This window comes from Scyliorhinus canicula, chromosome 7 (genome assembly GCF_902713615.1).
Source record: "Scyliorhinus canicula chromosome 7, sScyCan1.1, whole genome shotgun sequence".
Taxonomy (NCBI): Eukaryota; Metazoa; Chordata; class Chondrichthyes; order Carcharhiniformes; family Scyliorhinidae; genus Scyliorhinus; species Scyliorhinus canicula.
The window spans coordinates 35143750-35165107 of NC_052152.1; the positions used below are offsets into that span (position 1 = coordinate 35143750).

Here is a 21358-nt window from a genome sequence, read left to right on the forward strand (position 1 = left end):
CTGGAGAGACACCCATGGTGCTGGTGAATGTATAGGCCCCAAATTGGGGTGATGTGGAATTTCTGAGGCAGTTTCAGCAAAGATTCTGTACCTGGACACACACCGACTGAATATGGGGGGGGGGGGGTCGTGCCCTAGATTGAAGATTTTGGCAATGGCAAAGGAACTGTTTGGGTTAATGGAACGCATGGGGGGGGGGGGGGGGGGGGGGCTGCCCTGTGGCAGTTTCAGAGGCCGAGGGCGATGGAAGTTTTGTATTAGATAAGGCTGTTGGCTGGATCAGTTTATTCAGCGATTGTGGTGATGGACCATGCGCCACATTGCGTGGATTTGCCACTGTAGAGATAGAATGTGAGGTTATTGGCAGATAAGAGGGTTTGCGGAAGGGTGATGGTGGCCACCCAGAACTATGTGGAACAGAATAGGGGGGAACGAGAGAAACCTATATTGATTTGGGCACATAGGGAGAGGGTGGTGTGCGCCGAGAACGAGGCCATTATGAGGGTGGACCGGAGGTGCTCAGCAGCGCCAGAGGTGCTACTAAAGGAGAGGCAGCGGCTTCAGATGGGGTTTGGGCTAGTGTCCATGAGAATGACAGTGGGGCAATTGTGTAGAGCCAGAGGGATAAGAGTACGGGGAGAAGCCAGAAGGATGCTTGCGCACCAACCGAGGAAACAGGCGGCAAGGAAGATTGGGATGATGAGACACGACAGGGGTATGGTGGTATCCGAGGTGCTGTGTAAGGTGCCCAACAGGAGTGTTCGGACAAAAAAAGTCAGCTCAGAGTACTTTGGGTTGTATCAGGGGACAAGGTTGGGGCGCCCGCTCACCCATTGCGCTTTGCCCTGGTGATTGAGCTGTTGGCGGGGGAGGGGTGGGCTACCTGCTGCTCCAGTTGGTAGGGGTGAGATTTTGTTACCTTGGGATACAGGTGGCGCGAAGTTGGGGCCAGCTGCCTAAGTCGAACTTGGTGCAGCTGTTTGAGAATGAAAGCAGACTTTAAGAGGTGGGATGTGCTGCCATTGTCATTGGCTGGTTGGGTTGACCTTAGAGATGACGTTTTTGCTGAAGTCTTTGTTTGTGTTCCAGAACCTCCAAGTTTTTGTGCCCAAGTCCTTTTTTAGGAAGGTTAATGGGATGATTTTGAAGATCGTGAGGGAGGGTAAGGCTTCGCAGGTAAGGAGGGTGTTAGCAGCAAACATTGCAACCATCAGGAAATGGGCAGCGGAGGCGTTTCCTGTTGCCACAATTAGCTTTTGGGATTCTGTTATGCAAATATTTTTAAATGCCTTCAATAAAATGTTTTTTTTTAAAAAAGCAGTAAAGTTTCAAAAAAAACATACACATCTTAACCTAAAACTCTAATTTGAAATTCATACAATGACCTATTTCCATTGAAAAGTATGTTTTTATCATTTCCAAAATGAGCAGTACCACATTTTGTACAAATCTAGTGCCCAGCCATCTGTAGCTACTATATTTATGGCCAAGTTGTTAAAATGACAAGCAATTCATTCATTTCTAAAGTAGCGAACAAGTTGAATTTTAAGATACAAGCTCCCCAAATATGCAATTTTAAAAAGATACAACTACCAGTTGGTTCAATGTATTTCCCTGTCCCAACTTTTCATCCCTTGTCCAAAAGTGAATCCAATCCAGAGTACGGATGCCCTAATTTGGACCCCTCTAGTCTGGCAGTTCAGAAAAACGTAGTTTTTGTGCAGTTGCAGAAATCCAGCTATCATTCGCCATTGAGACACTTGGATTTTCTTACTGTGGTCATCTTCCTAATGACTATTATCCTTATTCAATATGCACTAGGAAGTCAGATTATGTTCTGGGGTGCTGCATTTTTGCATCTTGATAACCCTGTCCAACTCGTCAAGGCAGGGTTTGATTAATTTGCTCTGTGTGTATGCAATTCTGAGTCTGTAAGAGAAAAGAACAGTTATTTCATGGCCAAAGAATGGCTGTGCTTTATTAACAAAATTGCTTGTAAAACATCACTTCCTTGAATTACGACACAAGTGCATAAACATACAGCATAATGAACATCAAATCTGCCTCCCCAAAATAGTTTAAATGCTTGCTGATGCGTTGTCATGAATAAGAACTGTGTGAAGAACTGAGTGGGTGCTGGCATATTAATGGGCACCTGTTTTAAACAGAGTATTAGTACACATGAAAGTAAATTCAGATGACAGCCACCAAGAAAATGCAGTGTTATTGTAAAATAAGTGGATCAGCTCTGGCTTTCCACATGGCTTCAGGAACTAAACATATTTTTGCTGCAGCATTCCAAAAGGCAATGCAATCCACAAGTTGGTGGTGAAGCAGTAGAGTGGTCAACATATGCATGCATGTCAAGCTAACGTCGAGTGCAAGAGAGCAAGTAAGCGCAAGGCTTCAGACCAAAAAGGAAAACAATACATGAAGCTTTATTGCACTGTGAAGTGTTGAGATACTGTTCAATTACAGATAAAAGGAGACAACGATTGGGGAAATATTGTGTTGGTAGATTTTCCCAATTGTTCAGAGTTGCTCTTTGTTTTTGAAAGAAACACGAGCCAAATAAATTGACACTTAATAAACAGGCAGTTCATATAGGGGAGCAGAAGCAAAGATTCACCAGAATGCCCTCAGACTAAAATGGTAATTGATGAGGACAAGCTGCACAAAAAGATCTCGGTTCAAGGTGATAGAAAATCATTGAGTGATGTAATTTTATGTAGGGAAGTTATTCCCTCTGGTGGGGTAGCGCAGAATAAGGCGCCATAACCTTCAAATTAGAGCTTGGCTGTTTCGGGGAAATGGTGTGAAGTACTTTACACAAAAGGGAAATAGAAATTTGGAACTTTTTCGCCCACACCTTCCCCAAAAACCTACTCAGTCTAGATCAATTGAAAATGTCAAAACGGAGACTGATACTGTTACCCTACTCTTTTAAAGTCTCTCGGCGTAGTTATTTTTGATATGCGAGCCTGGAGAATTAGAAGTTGCTATTTGACCATGGGAATTCTTTGCTCAATTCTTTGCTTTCACAGTGTATTGCATTTACGCCACTGCTGGCCTTGAAGTCTCATTGATATATCCCCTCCCCAGCCCAGGTGAGAGCAAGCTGTAATAACATTGCCCCACCAGTTGAACATAGAACAGTACAGCACAGAACAGGCCCTTCGGCCCTCGATGTTGTGCCGAGCAATGATCACCCTACCCAAACCCACGTATCCACCCTATACCCGTAACCCAACAACCCCCCCCCCCCCCCATACCTTACTTTTTAGGACACTACGGGCAATTTAGCATGGCCAATCAACCTAACCCGCACATCTTTGGACTGTGGGAGGAAACCGGAGCACCCGGAGGAAACCCACGCACACACGGGGAGGACGTGCAGACTCCGCACAGACAGTGACCCAGCCGGGAATTGAACCTGGGACCCTGGAGCTGTAAAGCATTTATGCTAACCACCATGCTACCGTGCTGATATTAGGCAACTCCGCTCAGACCAGATGTTGAACTCGGAAACTTCCTGGTTTGTGCAGCTCAGTTCTACTTTGCCCATCATCTCTCCAACTGAGCAGTCGGGGATACAGGTTTATTCATCAATAGATTAATTAGGAGAGAAAAAAAGAAGTTGATACTCAAAATATGAAGATTTCCTTTGTATAGAACATAGAACAATACAGCACAGAACAGGCCCACATATTTGTGTGACATTGAGATACTGGACGAGGCAAAGGTATAGCAAGCAATTTTATTTTTTTTAAAAACAGTATCCTTGTCCTATTGGTAAAAGAGACACCTAAAGGTCCAGCAATTTCCCTAGTCATCCCAGTTTGGGTTGGGACAGGGGGCATGAAGAAAACAAAAAGGTACTACAATTCAGTAACCCCTAATGAAAGTATGAATATTATGGCATGGGTAGGATTTGGCTGGATGATTCTTGCACCAAAATAGCCTGTCAAGGTACCAAAGGGATCTTAATAGCCAGATCCTGGCAAGGGGGAAAAGCAAAGAGCAAATTTGACAGAAAAATTACAAGAAAATTAGGAATTGAAAAGATTATAAAGAAAAGGTCAGTCTTCAATTTCAATTCAGTCGTGCAAGACATTTCCCATTCAGCTGCTTAGTGACATTAAATGGGAGAGGAGAGGAGACAGGAACCAAAAGAAAATAAGAGCAAAAATGTGACAATGTCCTAAAATGAAAGAGAATACAGTACTTCAAGCCATCCTCAAAGCCATTCAAAAGTCACCAATCTCACAGAAACCTCCATCCATTAGCCATTTAGAATAGAGTTCAACATTATTTTTAAACACTAGCTTTCGGAGCAGTGCTCCGAACGCTAGTGTTTGAAACAAACATGTTGGGCTTTAACCTGGTGTTGTAAGACTTCTTACTGTGCTCACCAAAGTCCAACGCCGGCATCTCCACATTATTTTTAAAAACGCATTTTCAAATTCAGAAAAACTAATTCATTTTCAAAAATCTGAGATAGATTTAATTACAAAAGACAGGTAGACAGCACAGCATAAATAGGTACCTTTTCTTGAGTCCTTCATACTTCTCCAATTCTAAGCAGCTTCTCTGCAAGCTTGTCATGCACTGAACAGCTAAAGCAGTAAAACATTGTTGTGTGCTTTCATTATGGAAGCTATTATCCCACTGAGGAAGTTCACTTGTACATCGCCAGGCAATTAGTACATAGTCTAATGCAGTTTCCCAGCACTCTGCTCGCAATAATAATCTCCCTTGTTCCAAGCAAATTTTCTGCAAGGCAATAAGATTTGATGCATTACTAAAAGCATTTCCAGAAGTCACTTTTGTCTTGTTACACAGAATTTTCTAATGGCCCACCAGTTGAACTTGGCAGCATGTTTCCATTAAGAACAGGAGATTGGGCTTAATAGAACCTAGAAAGAAAATGGTTCCCCATTTCCTCTTCATAATGTCACATGCCGTGGTCAAGAATTCAAAAATCCTGCCTTCATACTTGAATATGTTTAAAACTTTGTGTACATCATAAACAATAAAAAGTAGGATGATTTTTTTTTTGCTTTTACTTAGCTGGTGTTTTTAAACAGTATTAGCAAGAGGAAAATTGTCAGCAATGGCCTTGGAAGTATTGATGCAAGATATTGAATTCACATATACAGTTGATGTTGAATCAACTCACTAGGTTGCAGGTACATAGGGCAGCACGGCGGCACAGTGGTTAGCACAGCTGCCTCACTGCACCGAGGTCCCAGGTTCGATCCCAGCTCTGGATCACTGAGCGTATGGAGTTTGCACATTCTCCCAGTGTTTGCGTGGGCTTTGCCCCCACAACCCAAAGATGTGCAGGTTAGGTGAATTGGCCATGCTAAATTGCCCCTGAATTGGAAAAAATTAATTGGTACTCTAAAATAAATAAAAAAAGATTGCAGGTACATGTTAGAGTTAGATCAGGGTGGGGAGGGACATACTCCATCTCACCCAAGATCAGCATTTTGACCCAAGGTATTTCTAATTTATATTGAAGGCTTCAAAACTGCAGCTGGTCAGTCAGATTCACAGATACAACCTAATCAAATGGTGCTGTTGAATCTGAGGCGATGACAAAAAAGTGGGGAAAACAAAGTAGATAAAATTGAGTAACTATGGGAGACACAGTGGTTAGCATTGCTGCCTCACGGCACCAAGGACCCGGGTTCGATCCTGGCCCTGGGTCACTGTCCATATGGAGTTTGCACTCCCACAACCCAAAGATGTGTAGCCAAAAGAGAAAATGCTGGAAAATCTTAATCCTGTTTGGCAGCATCTGTAGGGACCGAAAAGAGTTAACATTTCTAGTCCAGATGACCCTTTGTGGGTCATGTGTATGGTAGGTGGATTGGCCACGTTAAATTGGGAAAAAAAGAAATTGGTACTTTAAATTTATAAAATAATTGAATAACTACTGAAAATGCAAGGTGAAAAAGGTAACCCAAGGATTCAGTGAATTTATAATAGCCAAATGAATGAGGTGAAGCATTGCAGACTTTTAGTAGCTGACAGTAGTCAACTGGCAAGTTGCTGCAAAGTAGACAGAATGCTGAATTACATAACCAGAGGGCAAGCAGCTGCTGGTGACCAAGCCATTGAAGTGGTGGATGTCTGAAGAAATTTGAGGTTTTTCAACCTTAAAGTAACCAAAGATATTACGGCATTATTAGTTCTTCAGTGTAAACCTAGATAGGGCAAGAAGGACATGGTTGTGAACCAGTAAAAGGCAAGTTTAAGACTGAAGCAGGCTCTTCATGCAAAATTCCAAGAAATGGAATAAAATTGTTGGTGAGGAAAATGGAAGAACTAAACCATGCAAAATAGTTGCATGTTTTAGGGCAGAGAAACTAAACCAAAACCCTTTTGGATGTAAAGATTGACAAAATGCCTTGTTAGTTGTTTACCTACTCTAAACCTGGGGCGGAGGAAATTATTTTCGTCTTCCCTTGCTCGGTGCAAAGATGTGCTCATGGCAAATAAACAATTGGATTTACAATGCCCGACACATGTATAGCATGATGTTACATGTCACCTTTCAGCCAAACCTGAATGTTTTCAGGTCTTATTACATGCAGGAATGGACAGATTCAGAGAAGGTATTGAACACATAATTATCGAGCATCCTCATTTCTGACCTTATGACAGAGGGCAGGTTAGTCATTGGTATCTGAAGATGGTCAGACCGAGGACATTACCCCGAGGAGCTCCTGCAGCAATGTCCTGGGCTGAGATGATTAACCTCCACAACCATATGACTTAAGCAAATTGAGAATTCCACTCCCAATTTCCATTGACAAATGTGCTGAGCTCCTTGATGTTGAGGGCAGTCACTCTAGCTTCAACTCTGGAATTCAGCTAGTTTGTGCATGTTTGGACCAAGGTTGTGAAGAGACCTGGAGCTGTGCGGCCCAAAAGAACCCAAATCAAATATTGGCGAGCAGATTCTTACGGACCACGTGCCACCTTAAGAAACGCTTGGTGACATGTTCCATCACTTCACTGACGATGGGAGTAGATCAATTAGCCAGATTAGATTTGTCCTGCTTTTTGCAGACAGGATCTGGGCAATTTTCCACATTGCCAGGTATATGCCTGTAGCAGCTGTACTGGAACAGCTTGGTTAAGGGCACAGCTAGTTCTGGGGAACAAATCTTCAAGTTGTCAGGACACAGCCTTAGCTGTATGCCGTGTTTTCAGCCGTTTTTGATATTACATGGAGTGAATGAAATTGCCTGAAGACCAGCGTCTATGATGCTGGGGACCTCAGGAAGAGGCAGAGATAGATAATCCACTTGGCTGAAGATGGTTGCAAATGCTTCAGCCTGGTCTTCTTCGTTAACATGCTGTGCTCCCCCATTATTGAGGAGGATGTTTTGGACCTCCTCCTTGCATTAGCTATTTAACTGTCCATCAGTATTTATGACTGAATGTGGCAGGACTGTAGAGATTTTCTGTCATATGTCTAATATTCTGCTTCTGCTGTTTTGTATACACAGTCCTGTTTTGTAGATTTACCAGTTTGCCACCTCATTTTTAGCTATACCTGGTGCTGCATTGGCATACACGTCTACAATTTTGATTAAACCAAGGTTGATCCCTTGGCTTGATGGTATTGGTAGAATGAGCAATATGCCGAATCATAAGGTTAGAGATTGTGGCTAAATGCAATTCTGTTGCAGCTGATGGCCCACTGCATTTCATGCCCAGTTTGGAGCTATTAAATCTATTGAGCTTCTCACATTTATTACAGTGGTAGTGCCACATCACGTGCAAAGACAGGTCTTGCCAGAAGGACTGTGCAGTGGTCACTCCCATCAATCTCATGGATAGATGCACCAGTAGTAGGTAGATTCAGGAGGAGGTCAAGTAAATCTTTCCCGCTTGGTTCTCATACTACTTGCTGCAGGCCTAATTTGGCCTTCAGGATTCACCAGTAGTGATGCTACCAAGACAGTGTTGGGCATTGAAGCTCCCCAACAGAGAACCTGTTTCCTTGCTACCCTCATGCTTACTGCAAATGGTGTTCAACATGGAGGAGCACCATTTCATCATCTGAGGGAGGGAAGTGGTAACCAATGGGTATCAGGGGAAAAACTCTCCGCTGGCTGGAGTCGTACATTTTTAAAAACATTTCCAATTAAGGGGCAATTTAGCATGGCCAATTCAATTCACCTACCCTGCACATCTTTGGGTCATGGGGGTTAGACCCACACAGACACGGAGAGAATGTGCAAACTCCACACAGACAGTGACCAGGAGCTGGGATCAAACCCGGGTCCTTGGTGCCGTGGTGCGGCAGTGTTAATCGCTGCGCCACCATTGCTGCCCCTGCTGGAGTCATGCCTAGCACAAAGGAAGATGGATTGTGGTTTTTGGGAGGTCAGTCATCTCAGCTCCATACATCGCCGCAGGGGTAATGTTCTGAGCTCACCCGGCTTCAGTTGTTTCCACCAAAAGAGCAGAAGTGGGGATTTTCGCTGATATTTGCGCAATGTTCAGCATCATTCGTGACTCTTCAGATACTAAAGCAGTCCCTGTCAGAATGCAGCAAGACAGACAATATCTAGGCTTAGGCTGACAAGTGGCAAGTAAAATTTGTGCCACACAGGTGCCAGCCAATGGCCATCACCCCATGACATTAAATGGCTTTACCATCAATAAATCCCCCACTATCAACATCCTGGGTATTACCAATGACCAGAAACTGGGAATTGTGGCACATAATTCCCTGCTTTGTCTGCGTGGGTTTCCTCCGAGTGCTCCGGTTTCCTCCCACAGTCCAAAGATGTGCAGGTTAGGCCATTCTAAATTGCCCTTAGTGTCCAAAAAGGTTAGGTGGGGTTACTGGGATAAAGGGGGATAGGGTGGAGGCACGGGGCTTAAGTGGGGTGCTCTTTCCAAGGGCCGGTGCAGACTCAATGGGCTGAATGGCCTCCTTCTGCACTGTAAATTCTATGATAACTCACCTCCTGACTGCCCAAAGCCTTCCCACTATCTACAAGGCAGAGTGTGATGGAATATTCGATATTTGCCGTGGTGAGTGCAGCTCCAACAACACAAGAAGTTGGACAATATTCAGAACAAAGAAGCTCACTTGATTGGCATCACATTCACACCCTCCAACACCGACCACCATGTGCACCATCTACAAGATGCACTACAGAACTCACCCAAGGCTCCTTAGGCTGCACCTTCCAAACCCATGACCACTACCATCTAAGAAGGACAACGGCAGCAGACACGGGGAACACTATCACCTGGAAGTCCTCCCCTCACCTCCAGCACTGTGGGGGTACTTGCACCTCATGGTCAGTAGTGGTCCAAGAAGTCAGCTCACCACCACCTTCTTATGGGCAATTAAGGATGGGCAATAAATGCTGGCATAGCCAGCGACAGCCACACCCCATGAATGAATTGATTAAAAAGAAAATCAGGTGGTTTCCTTTCTCATATTAACCTGAAACGAGACTTCATGCCGTCCAGAGACAATGTTAAAGACTCACAGGGCTTCTTCTGCCTGACTCTATCCTAACAGTGGATCAGGACATACTCCGAGATGGTATGAGAGGTGTCTAAGGCAGTGACTGCAAGATATTCTGTGAGTCAAGCTGTATCTTAACTAGTCTGCAGAAGAGCACTCAATTTTGGCACAAGATCCAACATGTTGGAGAGGATTTTGCAGGATGGACTGGCAGCATGTGCCTTTCATGTCTGTGGTGCCTTGGTTGATGCCAGGTGGTCTATTCGTTCTTGACTTTTCTGTGGTGGTTTGATGTTCTAGATCAGCATTTACAGACCTTGACTGGTATGTGCACGCAATGAAAACAGCTTTAAGCATTACTATCAAATAGCCTGCATTACTATCAAATTTTGTGCATTAAATGGGTAGAAAAATTGAATGAAATTCAACCCATTTATTTTGATGTTCCCCTCGCACCATGTGCAAGAACAATGTTGGTATAGAATACAAACCTTAAAAGCCTGAAGATGGACGTGCGCTTTTCGGTAGCAGTATGCATCTCTATTGGAACCCAAGCGCCATCGAGGTATTGATCGGTACATGTTGATTTTACTCAGCTCCAGCTGTTCCTGAGCAAACTTCAAGTTCAGCGATGGAAGAACCAATTTTAAATCCTGTTCAGGAAATTTCAAAAAAAGTCTCCTTGAACTAAATATCCTTATTCATAAACTGAAATATTTTTGTCACGGAATAGTTATGAAAGTGAAGAACTAAAAGTACTGCTGCAATGCAAGTACATACCTCTTCTTCAAGTTCTGGATATCTGTGCAATAAAAGAGTGCGAACAAGCTGGGAAGAAGTTAGGTCATTTAGTTGGAATTCTAAACTTGCATCTGGCTTAAAATTCAGTCGCTGTTTCTTGAAAGGCAGTTCTAAGGAAAAAGAAAAGAAGCTGAATTTTAACTCTTCCAAATACATTTTTAAAACTTTTTAATGGTAGGTGTTGTCTTGTTTAAAAATTCAGTCATGTGATGTGGACATCTCTGGCTAGGCCAGCGTTTATTGCCTATCCTCAATTTTCCTAAAGAAGGTGGTGGTGGGGCACAGGGGGTCGTCAGGTAGGGTTCCATGATTTTAACCCAACAACAGTGAACAAATAGCCTTACTTTTATGTTCAATTCCTCTCATAATAAAGCATAGCATTCCATTAGCCTTCTTAATTACTTGCTACCCTGCATACTAACTTGTGACCCAGCACTAGAACACCTTATACCTCAGAATTCTGCAGTCATTCTCCATTTAAGTAACGTTCTGCCTTTTCACTGCCAAAGTGAACTTCACATTTTCCCACATTATACTCCATCTCCAGAGTTTTGCCCATTCACTCAAACCTATTTATATCCTGACTCATGCCTTATACTTAAAATTCCAATTAAGGGGCAATTTAGCATGACCAATTCATCTACCCTTTTTTGGGTTGCGGCAGTCAGTAACTCAGAGCCAGGACCAAACCCGGGTCCTCGGCAGCGTGAGGCAGAAGTGCTAACCGTTGCACCGCTGACTTGTGCCTTGTAGATGGTGGACAGGCTTTGGGGAGTCCCTCAGGTTCAATCAGCACCAGTCAGCTCTCAAAGGGGATTCTGCCTATGGTCTACTGGGACTGTGGCAACATTCAGATCTGTGGAGACTATCGACTCATGGGTGTTCAGCTGCAAATAGTTTAAGAATTGAACTAGAATACTGGGGTAAAAGCAAAATACTGCAGAGGCTGGAGTCTGAAACAAAAACAAAGGAGAGTTACTCGCCACAGGATTCCTAGCCTTTGACCTGTTCTTGTAGCCATAGTATTTATATGGCTTGTCCAGTTCAGTTTCTGGTCAATACTAACCACCAGGATGTTGACAGTGCAGGATTCAGCAATGGTAATTCCATTGACTGTCATGGGATGGTTAGATTCACTGGTTGGAGATGGTCATTGCTTGGATCATACCAAGACATGAAACAAAATATCGATAACATCCTGGCAACTTGATAATTTAAAACATGGACAAACACTGGCTGAGGCCTTGACTGGCTACACAAAAGGAATTTCCAGCCGAAAACCACAGCAACCTGGTTATCTCCAAAGAGACACTTAGCCTCCTGTGGGTGCAGAAATTAAACTCCAAGCAACTGCACAAAAAAAAAAATAAGGCAGGCTTTGGCCAATGGAGACAAGGAGCCCGAAACCTTTGGTAAACCTATCAATGGATGAAACATTAACTATTGCAATAATCCAGATCAGGAATATACATCCTTGACCCAAACCATGGGGAATAAGTGGGAGTTGTGACACATGATTTCCCCCCACCGGAGCTGTGTCACATGGCCGCCACTACCAAAGTAGAGTTCGGTCGAAGTTTAAATTCCCGACTCTCATTTACGCTGTTCATAAGATATAGGAGCAGAATTAGGCCATTTGGCCCATCGAGTCTGCTTTGACATTCGATCATGGTTGATGTCATCCTGGCCTTAACTCCATCGTCCTGCATGTTCTCCATAATCCTTCAACCCATTAACACTATCAAAACCTCTAACTCCCCCTTAAATTTCCTCACTATCCCAGCATCCACTGCACTCTGGGACAGCGAATTCCACAATCCTTTGGGAGAAGTCGTTTCTCCTCAACTCATTTTAAATTTGCTACCTCTTATCCCAAGACTATGATCTCTCGTTCTAGAATGCCCCACAAGAGGAAGCATCGCTCCACGCCTACTTTATCCATACCTTTTATCATCTTGTTTCTACTGGGAGTGTCTGAACTTCTGCACCAGTGCCTACTACAAGACTAATTCATTTCTAGGTGCTTAGCTCATTGTGAAAATCAGCGCTACTGGAAAGTTAATAATCTCACACCAGCCTGCTTACCTCTGAAGGAATACATCATTGGACTTTTGATTGTGGACTCACGTGAAACAATTATTTTCTGTGCCTTTGCCCTGTATTTCTTTCGCATATCCCTCTTATTTTATGAATGCAAAGTGTGTGTGTGTGTATGGTTGGGGGGGGGGGGGGGGGGGGGGGGGAGGAGAAAGAGAACTTTGCGAATCCTCTTCCCACATTTTGAGAGTGTATAACATGAACTAACCCTATCTAAAGTTTGCTCTGTGCTTTTTAAATAGAGGATTGGATCACAAAACTAGGGTTGGGGAAAATCCACTAACACTTTCAAAGGCGGGAGATCAAATATCAAAAGCACCAGTTTACACAGTGGAGAAATCAATGCGTTTTGACTGCCCGTAACACCTGCCACTTGTATGGCATGAATATCACTTGCCACTACATTGTCATGCTGCATTTGGATATGGACTGCTTCAGCATTATATTTAATCTTCCAACATACTAGGCTTCCCAAGATAGTTTTTGTAATGCGCTTCCACTACTGAAATCTGGCATAACAGAGGACTTACCAGCACTGCATAGGTGTCTCATCGTGTGAATAATAAACAGCACTCGACAGATCACACCAGGCATTCAATCATTGGTGAAAAGTTAAGACGTGAAAATATAACATCTGTATCCATGGTGGATACTGATTCGGATCTCCAACACTAAACTCTAAAAAAGAAAATCCCGATTTGGATGCAAGCTCTGGAGAAATACTCAGGCTTGTATTATATGCTAAATCACACACCTTGCTTGCTGCCACTTTGCAATGTTTTTGTACGACAACTAGAAGCTGCTGGTGAACTGAAGCACAATCTTCTTCGGTCTCCAAACTTTCTCCTGGCAAGAGATGGGTCTTCAGAGATATTTTCTGTTGAAAGGAAAAGAAAAATGTACTGACAGCAAAATGACAAATTTAGACAACAGCATATGACTACTTACAGTCAAGTATAAGCAAAGGTGACCCGATTTCAAAAATCTTGCCTTTTAACCAAATAACCACAAGAGCTGTCCAGGACTTCAATCTACCCACTTTAAGGGTAGCAGTTTTGTCTGTATTTGAGTAAGCAATTCAGGGACAGTAAATCATAAAAATCTTCATGCACAGCTTGGAAGTACATTTGTTACAAATTTAACCATGAAGATCATTTTAGTCTTCAGCTCAGCAAAAGCAGGTAGTCACACCCAGCACAAAGGAAGATGGGGGTGGCCGTTGGGCCCCAATCAACTCCGCCTCAAGATACCACTTGCAGGAGGTTCCTTGGGGTAGGTCTAACCATCTTCAGCTGCTTCAATGGTCTTCTCTCCATCAAAAGGTCAAAATCGGGCAGCACGGTGGCCTAGTGGTTAGCACAACCGCCTCACGGCGCTGAGGTCCCAGGTTCGATCCCGGCTCTGGGTCACTGTCCGTGTGGAGTTTGCACGTTCTCCCCGTGTCTGCGTGGGTTTCGCCCCCACAACCCAAAAATGTGCAGGGTAGGTGGATTGGCCATGCTAAATTGCCCCTTAATTGGAAAAAATAATTGGCTAATCTAAATTTTTTTTTAAAAAAGGTCAAAATCGTTGATTATACGGTATTCAATTTTGTATACAACTCCTCAATTAAACAGTGTGCCCACAGACAGCAAGATATCCAACATTCATCAGGCTTAGGCAGCTAAGTGACAAGTAACATTTGTGCTACACAAGCAACAGGCATTGACCACCTCCAACAAGAGGGTGCCCAACCAGCTTTCCAAGGCATATTACTATTGCTACATCTACCCACCATCGATATCCTGTGTTAATCATCTGACCAAAAACTTAATGGGACCAGCCACATAAATATTGTGCCCACAAGAGTCTGTCAGAGGCTGAGCATTCGGAGGCATATGACTCATCTCCCGACTCTCCCAAGCATGCCTAACATCTACAAGGCACACAAGCGATGGAATTCTTTCCATTTGCCTGGAGGAGAACATCTCCAGATTTACTTCCTCCACCATCACCATACCAAGGCTGCAGTGTATATATCCAAAAGATGCACAGCAGTACCTAATCAATGCTTCTCGACAGCATCTTCCAAACCCACAACCTCAAATATCTAGAAGGATGAGGGTAGAAAATGCATTGAAACCCCCCCCCCCCGAAAGATTCCCTCAAATAACACACCAACCTGATTTGAAAAAAATATCAGCATGGTCAAGAAATGTTGAAAAGCATTTAAAGGGGTGCAGCATTGATTTACCAGAATTATACCTTGTAATGTAACCCTTACAATTTAACCCTTAGATTCAAAGATGGGATTATACAAACTTGGGTTGTATTCCCTAGCATTTTAAAGATTGGTATAAAGGGGATAGGGAGAACCTATTTCTGATGGCTGGAGTGTCTAGGGCATAATCTACATATTGGAGTAAAGCTATTCAGGAGTTAAATTAAGTAATACTTGCAAGTACAAAGGGCTGTAGAAGTTTGGAACTTAATGGCAATTGATGCCAGTCAAATTGTCAATTTTAAATGAGTGAACAGATTTTTGGGATATGATTAATCCGAAAGCATGTCACATCAGCCATGACCTCACTGAATAACGGAACAGACTTGTGGGGTTTATTCCTGTTCCTGATGCAGTGCAGCGGAGTTGACCAATACATGTTAACTTTCAACTCTGCTTAACCCATCTCAGACAGATGGTGCAAAAGGTAGAAGTAGAAATCGCTGCCAGACTGTTACTGTACTCTTTGTAGCTATCTTAGAAAGGCACTAGAATAGCCCATTCCCCCTTCAATTTCTCAGAAAAATTAGATAAAGTGGAGAAGGAAAATATCCTGCAATGGGCCAGGGAACAGAACTGCAAATGGGAAGAGAACATGGTCCGAATCTATCAATATATCAGAGCAGAGCTAGTGAAGAGGTGTGCTGGGTTTAACAAGGCCAAGGCGATGCCACACCGAAGGCAGATTCAGGTCGGGGTACTGTACCCGTCAAAACTGTGGGTGACTTTCGATGGCCACGAGTCCTATTTTGAAACCCCAGGGGAGGCCAATGACCTCAGAGACCATAAAATGGGAGATAACTGAATGTTGATGGGAGATGGAGGAGCTGAAACAGTGGGCATTATGGGGGTCGGACGGGGTGTTTGGTCGCTGGGGTGGTTTGTTAAGGGGCAATAATTTTGTAAGGAGCAAATTACCCCCACCCACTCCCACCGCCTGTGCTGTATTTCTTTTTGGAGAGGGTGTGGGGTGCGTGTGTGAGGGTCCAGGGGGAGCCGTTTGCACAGACCAAGGAGGGAAGGGTGGGTGGAGTGTAGCCACCTGGGGTGGCCACGTCCCGATTTCAAAATGGACACTTGCAAGGAGTACAGGGAAAATTGGACAGTAGTAGGAAAACAAGCATGTGCAAGGTTTGCCTGTGGATCAATACAAATGATTGCGACATGGTCCAATTAATTGGGGCCAAATTCAGGGACCACCCAGAAGGAGCAAAACCCTTTGGGGTATAAAGAGGAGTCCCCAAAGACAGATCGCTCTCTTCTTCTTCACCTTCATCCTGGCCTTGGCTCTCAGCGACGAGAGGCCCGCCAAGCACCAGCCAATTAAGTCTAAGGTCAACGCACGCTACGAGATGGGCGCTTCTCGCTACTATTCTATACCAGTTCGAAGCCAGCAGTCTCAGAACCGGACAACGGCCATTGTTCCTCTGACTGAGTGGGCACCCGAAGCTAAGTATAGGCTTTTAGTAGTAGTTGTAGTTTAGTGAGTAGAGTTTGTGCATGAGTAATAATTGACTGTGTAAATAAATGTGCATTGATTTCAAACTTACTAACTGGTGTATCGAGTCTTTGATCAGTATTCGGTTTTGAACCTTGTGGTGGTATCGAAAGGATACCTGGCGACTCTTGAGCAAAGGTAATTAAAACAGAGCAAATTAAGGAAAGCATATCGAGCAACAGGAGCCTTCAGGCAGGAGCTGCCATGCTGGCAGGCAATGCTGGTGAATGGAAGTGAGGTGGGGAGGTGGCCACGGGGATGGCCAAATTGCAGCAGGGGAGGCAGTATTAGAGAATGAGCGTGGTTATGGGCAGACAAGTGCTATCTTGGATGTGCCCGGTTCAGGGCGAAATCAAAGGAGGTAGAATTGGAAGGGGATGATGGCCGACGGTGGAGGTAAAATTCGTAACATGGAATGTACGGGGACTGAACGGGCTGGTGAAGAGATCTCGGGTCTTCGCGTACTTGAGGAGCTTGAAGGTGGGGGTGATTTTTCTGCAGGAGACATCTGTGGGTGAAGGATCAGGTAAGGTTGAGAAAGGGACGTGTGGGTCAGGGAGAGTGGCCATCTTTCTGAGCAAAACGGACACCGTTTGTAGGGGCAAAGGAAGTGCAGGACCCGGGTGTGAGGTATGTGAAGTGAGCGGGGTGCTGTGAAGGGGTTGCTGGGAACGATTCCGGACCTAGACACACATCAGTTGATTATGGGTCGATTTTAACTGCGTGCTGGAACCAAGGGTGAATAGGTCGAGCCCCAGGTCAAAAAGAAGGTCGAGGATGGTGAAGGAGTGGGGGGGGGGGCAGTTTATGGAAAGGATGAGAATGGTGGATCTGTGGAGGTTTAGGAACCTGAGAGAACGAGTACTCCTTCTCGCAAGTATACAAGATACACCCCAGAATTGAAATTTTCGTAGTGAGCCAAGCGGGGGGGGCGAATACACGGGAATCGTGATTTCAGACCATGCGTTGCACTGGTTGGAGGTTAGACTTAGCCTGAGGCAGGAGCAGAGGCCAAGATGGAGGCTGGATTCGGGGCTTTTGGCAGACATGGGGTTCTGTGAGGAGGTCTGTGATCAGAGATTACGTGGAGTTGAATCAGAATGGGGAGGTGTCAGCGGCTATGGTTTGGGAGGCGGTGGTACAGGGCTGAGGTTATCTCGTTCAGGCGCACAGTGAGAGAAGTATGGACGGGTGTTGGATAGGAAACAAGAGTTTTGGGTTGCACACGGGAACAAGGCAAGGGTGTCCGCTGTTGCCGTTATTGTTTGCGCTGGCAATGGCCCCTAGTTGCAATTTAGGATAGCCAGGGGCAGGTTCAGGTATCTGGGGGTACAGGTCATGGGAGAGTAGTCGAGGGTGCACAAGTGAAACCTGACAACATTGGTGGAGGAGATTAGGGGGGATTTTAAGAGATGGGATACACTACACCCGACATTGGTGGAAGGGTCAAGGTGGTTAAAATGAACGTTTTGCCAAGGATCCCGTTTGTATTCCAGACCCTCCCGACCTTTATTCTGAAGGCCTTTTCCCGGAAATTGGACAAAGCGATCTCGGAGTTTATATGGGCGGGGAAATAGCTAGGGTGAAGAAGGCCCTGTTACAGAGGCACAGGCAGAAAGGGGGGTTGGCGCTACCAAACCTGCTGCATTACTACTGGGCAGCGAATGCAGAGAAGGTAAGATGGTGGTGGGAATGAAAGGGGTTAGAATGAAGGTAGAGTCCTGTCGAGGATCCAGCCCGAGGGCCATGGTGACAGCATCGCTTCCACTGGCACCGGGGAGATACACAGTGAGCCCGGTGTTGCAGTCCACGATTAGTGTGTGGAACCAGTTGAGGAGACACTTTAGGATGGAGGGGATGTCGGTGCTGACACATTGTGCGAAAAGCATGGGTTTAAGTTGGGGGAGACGGACGGCATGTATAAGAACATAGAACAGTACAGGTCCTTCGGCCCATGATCTTCTGCCAACCATTTATCCTAATCTAAGGTCAACCTAACCTACACCCCTTCAATTTACTGCTGTCCATGTACCTGCCCAAGAGTCGCTTAAACATCCCTAATGACTCAAGAGTCCACCACTTCTGCTGGCAGTACATTCCACACATCCACCACTCTCTGTGTAAAGAACCCACCTCTGACATCTCCCCTATACCTTCCTCCAATCACCTTAAAATTGTGTCCCCTCATGACAGCCATTTCCACCCTGGGGGCATCACGGTGACGCAGTGGGCTAGTCCTGTCCTCATGGCACCGAGGTCCCAGGTTCGATCCCGGCTCTGGGTCACTGTCCGTGTGGAGTTTGCACATTCTCCCCGTGTTTGCGTGGGTTTTGCCCCCACAACGCAAAGATGTGCAGGGTAGGTGAATTGGCCACTTTAAATTGCCCCTTAATTGGAAAAAATGAATTGGGTACTCTAAATTTATAAAAAGAAAATTTTTTTTTTTGAATATATGTTTGGAATATGATACATTTAGAAAAAAGGAAAATTCAGACACACACACACAAACAGACCTGGTGTTGCATTCAGATTTTGAATCAAACAATCATCCGATGGATCTGTTCTCAGGAAAGATGTAGGAATATTGACACGAAGTGTTGTTAACCGTGATTGCGTTCTTGTAGAATTCAGAATATCTTCATAGGACCGGCGCAGGTGAACTGAAGGCACAAAAGGTCTATTCAATATTTGTTCAACAGAATTTTGGCTTATTTATGTGACAATCCAGTAAATTATTTTGCTTCCATTGTTTCAAATGCAAGTGCTGAGCTTGCCTGCGATGCTCTCCCATTTGGTCTAGGGGCAGGGAATAAAAACAAACTTAAGTCAAGATTTTTTAAAAACAGTATTGCTCACTATGGAATATACAGCAGTAAGCACTTGCACCGCATCATAAATAACAGTTGTGTTTTGAAGTGACTTTTGCACAAGTGGAAATATATTTCCTTCCTAAGATAATCAAAAAATGTTAGAATTTTTGAAATTGCTAAAGCATTGAATGCCCCACCAAAGTAACAAAATGCACTATAATTTGTAAAATAAGAACCAGTAGGTGGGACTTGAATTCAGTAATACTTTTGAATGGCATGGTATGCTGGTTAGAGTCTCCCTTGTTGGAGATGGTCATTGCCTGGCATAAATGTTACAAGCCACTTCGCACCCCAAGCCAGAATGCCACCCAAGCCATGCCGCAAGTGGGCAGACTGCTGAATTGCAAAGAGAACTGAGCATTGCATCATCAGACAACATCCACACTTCTGATCTTATGATGGAGGGAATGTCATCAGCGAAGTGGCAGAAGATAGTTGGGGCTAGGACACTATCCAGAGAAACTCCGGCAGCCGTGTCTTGGGGCTAAGATCATTGGCCTTCAACACTGCAACCAACTTCCTTTGTGCTCGGTATGACTCCAGCTAGTGGAGAGTTTCACCTGGATTCCCATTAGCTTCAATTTTAAAAAGCTCTTTGATACCACAATTGGTCAAATGCCGTCTTGATAAAGAACAAGTACTCTCACCTCGAGATTTCAGTTATTTTGTCCATGAAATCTGGAGCCCAAACTGAGCATTATGGGCAAAGGAGGTTATTGGTGATTCAGTGCCACTTGAAAGCACCATAGACAATACAACACCTTCCATCACTTTGCTGACAATTGACAGTAGACTGATGGAGCAGTTATTGGATTCATCCTGCTTTTTGTGGACAATATTGCTTGAAGTTGAAAACACATGATAAATGTGACTTCAACCAGTTAGGTAACCACGGCCAAGATGACACGACTGGCCAACAGGGGTCTCATGACTTGAAAGGTTAGCGCTCACCAATTCGGGGGGGGGGGGGGGGGGGGGACTCATGGACAAGGTTGAAAGAATAAATCTCTCCATACCTCGCGTTTTATTTGTGCTCAAAATTTATCGATCACATAAAAATCTATAATTTTATCTCCACAGACGCTCCCCGAGTATTTCCAAGATCCAAAACACTTTGTTTTATATCTAATTAATAATCAGGTGTTCATATACTATAAAATATGCTATATTGATCAATATAGTGGATAGGTAAACATCTGTCAGAGAGCAATATACAAGTTTATTTTTTTTAAATCAATATGATGGTTAACTAAACACCCTTTAATTGCTGGCTCGTGTTTGGCGCCTAGTGCGACTTTTATTTTCGACAGTAGTGAACAATACCCTCAAATTATTTGAATGAATAAATCCACTTTCTACATTAGGTTTATTTACTAAGATCACCGGCACAATATTTTATACATTTACGTTTAAATGATACATTTTGCGCGAACATGCAGAGTGGCGAAAACCGCTTTCCTCATCTGCCCGCCAATACCACAGTAAAATGACTCTCCCCTTAAAAGCACATAACTCAACTTTTTTCTTGCAAGCGCGACACAGATCAGTAGTTTAACTTCACAGATGCAATACTTCGTGTGTATTACCATTGTATTGACTTTCAACAGGTTTTAAAACTGGCAAGCAACTCAGCTCCCTCTCCCTCCCCCCCTCGCCTCGTCTCTGTTGAGCGCCTTATTTTTTCCGCGTCTATTTAAAAATGGACTTTTTACTCACCAGCAAGTTTAGGCTGCGGGTTTGGGATTTCCACCAGAACTTGTCTCAGGTTCACAGCAGGAGCCATTAACAAATAAATATACACAAAATACCCAATTTACCTAAAAGTCTTACTTTATTTGGGGGGGGGATCTCACAACTATTTAAAAACTCCTGGATCCGATCTCGATTTTCCTGTTTAAAAACGAGTGATTTCTTCTTGCAATTTGAACGCTATAAAAGAGGATGGGAGTTTTTTTTCCTCTGTAAGTGACTGACGTTGCAATCTAATGCTCACTCGGTCCCTTTCCCAGCCCTAGCCCTTGCTGTTCACCTGACTACCCTGCGCTGAATGACTGATTCACTGAAAAGCTGACCGTTCTCTTGCTGCTGTGTAACAAAGTGGAAATTGCCGCGCGGGCGGGGCTTCGTCGCTTTAGCCAATGCCAACACCGTGTCTAACTCCCAGACTCTTGCTATTGGATACTTGTCAGTCCTTTTAACCGGAACTCAGAAGCCGGCACTCGCCTCTACACCAGGCAAATGAGGAACAAGTTGTCATCGCTTTGTGTTAAAGATATACAATATGTCCACTTCCAAAACTGACAATGAATGAATTATACACGGGC

The 21358-nt window shown here is 44.2% G+C and overlaps 1 protein-coding gene across 1 annotated transcript; it reads right to left on the reverse strand.

Annotated features, from left to right (window-relative positions):
* Positions 1–1388: 1388 nt before the first annotated feature.
* On the reverse strand, positions 1389–21151 carry LOC119968861. The gene is made up of 7 exons (XM_038801748.1): positions 20751–21151; positions 18678–18824; positions 13161–13283; positions 10289–10419; positions 10000–10161; positions 4547–4773; positions 1389–1929 (listed from the first exon to the last, which is right to left on the reverse strand). Exons 1-7 carry the CDS (start codon positions 20815–20817, stop codon positions 1818–1820), a joined length of 969 nt encoding a protein of 322 aa, XP_038657676.1. The 5' UTR covers positions 20818–21151; the 3' UTR covers positions 1389–1817.
* Positions 21152–21358: the final 207 nt, after the last annotated feature.

Bases quoted from the DNA above. Each gene is read 5' to 3' on its own strand.
- LOC119968861 (XM_038801748.1), bottom strand. From the start codon at position 20,817: ATGGCTCCTGCTGTGAACCTGAGACAAGTTCTGGTGGAAATCCCAAAC. The intron at 10,420-13,160 runs GTGTGTGATTTA...CTTTTTCCTTAG, and splicing joins GCAAAGTGGCAGCAAGCAAG to AACTGCCTTTCAAGAAACAG. The intron at 1,930-4,546 runs GTACCTATTTAT...TTTCTCTTACAG, and splicing joins TATGAAGGACTCAAGAAAAG to ACTCAGAATTGCATACACAC.